General features: G+C 34.9%; 1 protein-coding gene across 7 annotated transcripts in view; it reads left to right on the top strand.

Moving 5' to 3' along the window:
* Nucleotides 1–9,392, top strand: part of CNOT4 (CCR4-NOT transcription complex subunit 4) — a 142,948-nt gene that overhangs the window by 52,372 nt on the left and 81,184 nt on the right. For all 7 annotated transcript variants that reach the window (XM_028525184.2, XM_028525183.2, XM_036010936.1 and 4 more), the window contains exon 2: nucleotides 6,984–7,249. In XM_028525184.2, coding sequence (XP_028380985.1) covers nucleotides 7,076–7,249 — 174 coding nt within the window. In that variant the 5' untranslated portion in view covers nucleotides 6,984–7,075. The remainder of the gene's footprint in view (nucleotides 1–6,983; nucleotides 7,250–9,392) is intronic.

Here is a 9,392-nt window from a genome sequence, read left to right as displayed (position 1 = left end):
CACATTAAATACATTGCAACACATAATCACAAAAACATCTCATAATCTTTTAAGTAAATTTACGATTTTGTGTTGGGCCGCATTCACAGCCATGCTAGGCTGCATGCAGTCCATGGGCTGCAAGTTGGACACCCCTGCCTGATAGTCTTGCTGTTTTTCCTGAGTTTTAATACATTTTCTTGAATAATGTTTCTTTATTTGTCTTAGGCCTTTAGGATCATTTCCAGATATTTGAAATGGTTGGTTTTAAGTAATTTTCACCAGTTTCACTGGGGAGTGGGTTCATTGAACTCTTTACACTCTTATTATACTGGAAGTGGAACCCAGAGAGATCTTTTGAAAATGTAAGTCAAGGCCCTGGCTGGTGTGGCTCAGTGGCTTGAGCACAGGCCTGCCAACTGAAAAGTGGCTGGTTCAATTCCCAGTCAGGGCACATGCCTGTGTTGCAGGCCAGGTCCCCAATTGGGGGCATGCGAGAGGCAACCGAATGATGCATCTTTCACGAATTTCTCTCCCTCTCCTTCTCCCTCCCTTCCCCTCTCTCTAAAAGTAAATAAATAAAATCTTTAGCCCTGGTTGGCATAGCTCAGTGGATTGAGTGCGGGCTGCCAACCAAAGTGTCGCAGGTTTGATTCCCAGCCAGGGTACATGCCTGGGTTGCAGGCCATAACCCCCAGCAACCGCACATTGATGTCTCTCTCTCTCTCCCTCCCTCCCTCCCTCTCTCTCTCTCTCTCTCTCTCTCCCCCCTCTCCCCCTCTCTTCCCCCCTTCCCTCTCTAAAAATAAATAAATAAAATCTTTTTAAAAAATCTAAAAAGAAAAAAAAATGTAAGTCAGGCCTATGCCATTTCCTTGTTTAAAAATCTCCAGTTCTCTTAGTTTATTTCACAAAGAAAGCCAAAGTTGTTCTAATGGCCTGTGATGAATCTTTACAAGATCCTGGACCCACCACATCTCTGTCTTTTTATTTATTTATTTTTTAAGATTTTATCCACTTATTTCTTGAGAGAAGGGGGAGGAAGGGAGAAAAAGGAGGAGAGAAACATTGATCGGCTGTCTCTCATACATGCTCCGAACCCACAACCTGGGCATGTCCACTGACTGGGAATCAAACCAGCAACCTTTCACCCTGTGAGATGACACCAACCAACTGAACCACACTAGTCGGGGCACATTGCTGTTCTTATCTTAACTGTTCTTCCTCTTGTTCTACTCCAACCACTCTGAATTTGCAGTTCTTCAAAACCTTCAGGCATGTTCCTGCTTGGGGCCTCTCTACTGACTTCTTTATGCCTGGTCTGTTCTTTTCTCACATATTTGCGTGGCTTATTCAGACACCTCCTTTAAATGTAACCTACTCCAACTGGCCCATTTACATTTTCATGAAACCTACTCAGACTGGCCCCTTCAAATTGCAATTCCATCTCTGGTACCTTCTTTTTCTAAACCATTATCACCTTATATCATATTATTTAATTTACTGATTTGTTATGATTATTGTTTAGATCTCCCAGTTAAAAGTTAGGCTGCAGGGCATTTATTTTTACTGGTTATGATCAATTAATGTATCCCAAAGACCTATACTAGAATTTGAAACATATTAAGAGCTTAATAACTACTTAGTGAATCACTGAATGAAGATAAAGGAAGAATTGTTAGAATGGCAAAAACCTTCATTGGCCAACTGTCTAACTTTATTAATAAAGTTAGAATCTGTTTATATAGATGGAGTAATAAGTGTTATTAGTTTACTAGATAGAATTAGAACAACCAGTTAATTTTCTTGATAAGAGAGGCTAACTGTGCTTTTGCTTTTTTGTTTTAAATCCTCATTGAGGATATGTTTACTGATTTTAGAGCAAGAGGAAGGCAGGGGAGGGGGGCGGGGAGAAAAAGAGAGAGAGAGAGAGAGAGAGAGAGAGAAACAAAAACATTGATGTGAGAGAGAAACATGGGTTGTTTCCTGTTAGCTTCCTGACCAGAGATTAAGTCTGCAAACAAGGTATGTGCCCTGACTGGGAATTGAACCTGTAGCCTTTTTTTGGTGTAAGAGACAGTGAACTGATCCACCAGGCTAGAGCTTGCCTTTTTTTTTTTTTTTTTTAACTGTCTCCTCTAAAAGACTAATCATTGTTGAATACTGATTAATTGGATAACTCCTCATTCTCCTGACCCCAGCCCTTGGGAACTTCCACTTTCTGTGTCAATGAATCTGCCTGTTCTAGATAACTCATTATCTGTGGAATCATATGATATTTGTCTGTGATGGCCTTACTTTATTTAGCATAATGTTTTTAAGGCTTATCCACATTGTAGCATGTATCAGTTTAGTGTGTGTGTGTATATAAATATAAAATATATGTATATAAAATACACTGCATTTTGTCTATCCATTTATCTGCTCATGGACACTTGGGTTATTTCCATTTTTGGCTATTGGGTATAATGCTGCTAATGGTACTGGTGTAAAAGTATCTGTTAGCAGTCCCTGCTTTCAATTCCTTCTGTATGTACTCAGAAGTGGAATTGCTGGGTCATAAGCTAATTCTGTATATAACTTTTTGAGGACCCACCAAACTCTTTTCTACAGCGGCTGCAGTACTTTACATTTTGTAATGTATTTTCAAAAGATTTTATTTATTTATTTATTTTTAGAGAGAGAGGAAGGGAGGCAGAGAAGGAAAGAAACACTAGTGTGTGGTTGCCTCTCACATGCGCCCCCCCAAACTGGGGAACTGGCCTATAATCCAGGCATGTGGCCTGACCAGTAATCAAACCAGCGACCCTTTGGGGTCACCAGCCCACTGAGCCACACCAGTCAGGGCTATAATGTATTTTTATACATATTTTTTGAACAGTGTTGTAAGCTCAAAGCCATGTATACAGCAGTTGATGAGTAATAAGGAATTTTGGGGTATGATTTTGAGTATATGATTTTTATCTTGTGGTCTTATTAGATGGTATGTGAGATTTTTGGTGATTCTAGAGCATTATTATATATGTCAGAATTTATACTGTGTTATATAGCATTAGTTGCAGGTGATGGAGAATAATAACTCAGGCAATGAGGTAGAAATTTCCTGTAGAATTTAAGTTTTTGAAAAAGTAATGTCATTTTTACTTTTTGAACATTTTCACTTTATACCCAAAGATATACAGTAATGACTCTAATTATCATAATTTCTCTCTTACCATGTTGGAAAGGGCATGGGTTTTTAAGTTGACCACCTTTCTTTTGAATTGTGTCCTTAATACTTAACGGCTGGGTCACCATTTGGCCTCAATTTCATCTTTTATAAGGGGATAGTACATTTTTACCAAGTCACTGTGAGGATTAGATCATGTATGTGAAAATGAATTTTTTTTCCACATTAACTACTGAGTCAAAAACTGATCTCTCTGTTCTATAATCCCCTACCTCATCCAAAAAGTTAATGAATTTATATCCCTACTTCTATCTCTTGTTTAAAAACATTTATTTCTGTGTCTTATAATTTTATAAATCTTATTTTTTAAAAAAGGATTTTAGTTTTTTGTTTTTAGAGAGGGGGAAGGGAGGTAGAAAAAGAGGGACAGAAACATGAATGTGCAAGAGAAATAAGGATCTCAGGTGCCTCCTGCACGCCCCCAACTAGGGATCTGCTCCACAACCCTGGCATATGCCCTGACTGGGAGTTGAACTAGTGACCTTTCAGTTTGCAGGACGACACCCAGTCCACTGAGCCACACCAGACAGGGCTATAATTCTTATTGTTTTAATTCATTGTTTTATTTTTATTTTAATATTAGTTGACTGGTTAATAAAATAAAAATTATTTTTCCCTAAATGAAAATCCTGGCCAAGATACATGGAGGGGAGAGAGTTTATTTCAAAGCATATTTTAAAAGCTTGGTTCAGTGGGGTTACATAAAGCTTATTTCTCTCTACTTGAAATTCCATTAAATTTTGTATCTTCAGTATTTTTCAGATGAGTGCATTTGAGTCCTAGACAGAGCTTTTGAGTGCCTTATCCAGAATCGTACAGTTACTTAGTGGAGGAGGTGAGGCAGAAATCAGCTCTCTTACTTCGTATTCTGGGTGTTCTTCAGATTCATCAGACTTCCTCCTATGTTTACTAGTTGTGTGATTATGTCTGGCCACAGGCTTGTGTGGTGTCTCTCCATGGTGCTAGAAGTGTACAAAATGTACTTGGTTTTGTATTAACCTTCTTAAGGGACTTCTTGCTATTTTGTCCTTTCTTTCCCCTCTAGACTGGGAGATTCATCCTCTTCCAAGCCTTTTTAAAATTAAAAGACAGAAGCAATCAAAAAGCAAAATCTCAGTATGTCATTTTTAATTTATTGTAATTTACTTTCTAGAAAGCTTTTCAATTCATAAGCCCTATATATTGTTTCCTTCCAGCATCCCATAAATTATTTTACTTAAAACTCAAGCTGTAGTTGTAGAATTAAAATTTTATAATCAAACATGTATCAGATGTGTAGGTAGCACATTTATTTTAGTTTAGTTGCCTGTTTAGTGATAGCACCCCTCGATTATTTTAGTGTTTAGTTGCCTGTTTGTAGAACACGTGTTTGAGTCTGTGTTTTCTACTGGTATAGTTTTTGGACATTCAGCTTGGAGGAGCCATTAGATCAGCTCTAAACCCCTCATTTTATATATGAGAGAACTTAGAATGGCAAAGTTGGGTCCGCAGAGCAAGATGCCCAATAAGAAGTTAATTGTTTGTAACTACATATACCATTTCTTTCTTTTTAAAAAGCCTTATTTTGAAATAATTATAGGAAGATATTTTATTTTTCTGCTAATTGTTAACAAAAGTCATGTAATTTTCCTAAATGAGATGAAGATAATTTTTTTAAGTTGGCCATTTGAACTGCAAAAATAATATTTGTTGTAACAATTCAGATAATACAGATTTTTCAGAAAATAAATTTGTAGCTTACTTTCCTCTGTTTTGTCTTGTGATATGGTAACACTTTGGTGTGTAACCTTTCATGTGCTTTATTTTTTTGAGAAAACAAATCAACTATATTAGTCTTCAACTTGTTTTTAAAAGTAAAAAACATCATAATGGACATCTCCTGATTGAACACACACATCTACCTTATTATGGCAGTGTCATTATTTACTTAATGATTTCTTAACCAATTCCGTGCAGTTCTCTATCGGTATGAACAACGCTGCAAATGTAGTAAAATACCTGGTACACGTGTGAGTATTAATGCTGGACAGATGTTTAGGTGGAATGAGAAAGCGGACCAGAGCACAGGTTCTGGGGCTGACTTCCTGGGTTGAATCCAGGCTGTACCACCTCATTGCTGTGCAACTTCAGACGAGGTAGTCTTTGTGCTCCCATTTCCTCTGTAGGAAGAGGAACATAAATCAGAGATAATGTCTACTTTGTGGGGAGACAAACTTCTCTGGCAGGCTGGTGGGAAAAATGCTGTCTCACTGTTTACAAACTAAAAAGATTGATCATCTTTTTACATGTCGTAATCGTTTGTAATTCTCTGAACTACTCATACTGTTCTCATTTTTTCTTTTCACTTATTTGCCTTTTTAAAATTGCATTATGAGATTTTAAAAAATGTACTCTGGACACTAACTCTTCATTACGTGTAGTGTATGTATCCTTTACTCTGTTGCTTGCCTTTCATTGTGTTTATGTGTTTTTATTTTGTGTTGCTAAGTTGAACATACCTTTCTTTTAGGGCTTCTGAATTTGTTTTTTCCCTAGAAGACCTTCTGTATCCCAAGATTTGAAAAATTCCATTTTTTCTAACACGTTAATAGGCTATTTCAAAGTATATTTCTTGACACAGATCATTTGGGATTTATTTTGATGGCAGTATAACATAGATATATACTGTTTTTTTCTTAAAGTGGAGAGACCAGTATCCTATTACTGATTAATTAGTTCATCCTTGCCATATTGATTTGTAATGTCACTTTTATAAAATATTAAATCTCATAAATTTATGGTTACTTTTCTAGATTTTTAATTTAGTTTCTTTGATCTTACATGTATATTTGTGCCAATGTCAAATTATTTAAATAGTAGTAGTTTTGTAATACAGTTTAGTATCTGACAGTGCAAATCCCACATTTCCCCTCAGAAGTTTTAAAGCAATTCTCATGCATTTATCCTTTTATGTCAGCTTTAGAATTATTTTGTCACATTATGTAAAAAACAAACAAAAAAACCATATTATTTTGATAGGCATTGATTGTATTGAGCTATATTTTGGAGGCTATCAGTTTTTTAACCTAAAACAGTGATTTCACCCTAATGTTTTTACCAGTGACTTTAACATAAATTGTTACCTAAAACTTTTCAGTTGTGCATAATTTACAAAGATACATTATTTTTTATTTATTTTGTATAATATATGCTTATTCTCCCAGAAGTTTTTGTTGACGTACTATACATATTTCATTGTAAAGTTAGATTATATGGCATATTTTTTTAAAGCTCTACCCTTTATTTTCTTTGCTAAGAGTTTGATATTAACATGCAATTTTAGGTGACTGAAGCCTTTGTCATTAGGCTTATTTTGTAAATTGTGATGCATTTTAGAATAATACCATGTTCCTTCAGTTGTGTGGAAGTTTTAAGTATCATTAGCTTTAAGGTCAGAGAGAAGACAGTTCACAGTGTGTTTGAAGGCTGAAGATCTTCTGTATATCACTTATTCCCCTAAAAGGTGCTATGGTTAGTACTAGATTGGTACCAAATGTTTTATGTAGAAAGAAGGAAGTTCTTTCGTTTTCCCGTTGAATCAGAAAAGTTAATAATGCCAGACTTTTTCTCTTGACGTGCAGAATATTTTAGGATTCCATTCTGAAGTCTATTCTGAGATGATAGCAGAAATGATCTGATTAATATTTTTCAAATATTATCATTTTTTGATAAAATGATTCTTGATAATACAATTTTTTCCAGTAGTAAATAGTATATTTTGTTTCTTCTCATGCAGGTCTTTGAAGTTCTACATTTTAATTCTCAGTGCTGAACTTCTTTCTCCCTTAAATTATTATAAACTTTTGCTGCTGTTTAATAAACGTGAAGATGTCTCGCAGTCCTGATGCGAAGGAAGACCCTGTGGAATGTCCTCTTTGCATGGAGCCCTTGGAGATAGATGATATCAATTTTTTCCCTTGCACCTGTGGCTACCAAATTTGCCGATTTTGTTGGCATAGAATTCGCACTGATGAAAACGGGCTTTGTCCTGCATGTAGAAAGGTAAATACTCCAACATAACTTTGTATACATGTGTATGAGTAAGTAGACTCTTGGCTTGATTGTTAACTATGATTGTATATGACCTTAGTAAAGTCACATAACCTCTTGATTGGCCTTTAGTTTGACTGTTTAAGAGGATTAGGAGTAGAGAAGCAAAGAATTTAGGTAGGATGGTATAAAATTGGAAAAACACATTTAATATTATGCCTATAGGGGATTCACTTTAACTTTCTAGTATGAAATAGAAGTCTTGATGTTTACTAAAATAAGTCATGGGTTAACATGACAGAAATTCTGGTTCAGAAGCTAATAGTTACTCATTTCTTGAGTGCTTACAGCAGTTCTAGGCTGATGATGCCACCCCCATCGTGCACTCCAGGAAAATGTGTCTTTGTAGAAACTTGGCCCCAGGCATCAACTAGTGGGTAATGGGTTTGGGATTCACATACGTCTTTTGAGTCTCTTCTCTTTTTTAAAAAAACATGATTTTAAAAATACTCTCTGGGATTTGTTTTAGTAAGTAGGTGCAAGAGTTAGAGTGTAGTGAATGACTTATTAGGGTGAGGAGGATTGTTGGGTTTCTATTTTGAAGGAAACCCAACATTCATTTGTGCTTAGGGCTTCATGCAAGCATCTGTTTTTTGCTTTATCATTAATGTTTGTATGATTTAAACCTTTTTTCTGTTTACTCATTTGAAAGAGTTCTTATATTTATTACTACTAGATTTTGAGAAAGTGGAAATCTGTTTTAGATACCTAGATTATTTTTTAAAATTTTGTTTTACAACTTTCTTACCAGAGGAATTAAATCTCAGAAGGCAGTATACATCATTATTCATTATTTTTAAAAAATTTAGTGGACGTGTATATACATTACATGAATGAAAAACAAATCTTAAGTGTTAACATAGTTTTTATATGTATAGTATATATAATATATAATACAGATTTATAATGTATATTTAATATATATAATTTTACTTTTTTATATAGTTAATATACTTTAAGAATGTGAATACAAAGGTAAATGAAAACCTTAACATTAGCTATAGTTAAAATCTATAATAAATTTGTGGTAATGGGTTTGAAACATTTAGTCATATTTTAATTGGTTCCTGGTTGTTTTTATAAGATAATTATATTGAACTGTTTTTGTTGAAAGTGGTAACTTTCAGGATATCCCAAGACTCAAAAGCTTGTGAATGTGATTGACTTCATGAAGTTTATTTCTTTCTCTTTTTCTTTTCTTCCTTTGTAGTGTTATACAGTAGAGTCTTAATTAAAAAAGACCAATTGTTATATTGGCATTAGACAAAAATCAGTTATTTGGGGAAATGGCAAAGAAATCCATTTCAATTTTAAGGGATTACCTAGAATCACCTCAAATCCTTTAGAAAGTGGAAGAAAAATAGAAAAAAATTAAAGATAAAAACAAAACTAACTTCAGCAGAGAGCACAGCTGGTCAGCAATAAAGGGTGCTTTTCTGGGGAGATCAGAAAGTTTGAGGAATACAAAGGACACAAGGCCATTGGGATCAATTTCAGTAGAGAAGCATTAGCTTAAAAAAACATAGAAAAACTGCTGAAGAAAGGTAAGAATAGTGGTGCTTTAAGTCCTGGGAAAAATACAAGTGTGATTGATTATAGCATTGGAGCAGCATATGGGTCCAGCTTAAGTTTTGTACCACATAGCAGAGACAAATGCTTTGTAGCTAGAACATGGATTATAAATTTGGGTCAGAGCCTTAAGGTGGATAGAAACACCTGGAAGAACTTGGACCTCTTATGCTGAGAAGATGGACTAACAACATATTCTTTCCAGCAATGTCTCCTTTCTACAGTCATAAAACAGCATCCTGCAGTAAACAAATATTATTTATAGGCTGACTGACAAAATTCTTACATGTAAACATGCAACAAACTAAAGTCAACAGATATTTTTAAGAAAACCAGCATTATTGAAGAGAAACACAAAAATTGGTAAGTGGAAGAGCCTAAGTGAGCAAACAGAAAGAAACTGTTGAAGTGTCATTGGTACTTCTCAATAAAGTACGAGAGAATGACATATTCATGTAGAAAGAATGTCTTTTCAAAGAATATATTAGAGATCTTGAAAACGAACAGCCTTATAGATGGGCTGAAG

Source organism: Phyllostomus discolor, chromosome 10 (genome assembly GCF_004126475.2).
Source record: "Phyllostomus discolor isolate MPI-MPIP mPhyDis1 chromosome 10, mPhyDis1.pri.v3, whole genome shotgun sequence".
NCBI lineage: Eukaryota > Metazoa > Chordata > Mammalia > Chiroptera > Phyllostomidae > Phyllostomus > Phyllostomus discolor.
This window is presented reverse-complemented; position numbering and strand designations above follow the sequence as displayed.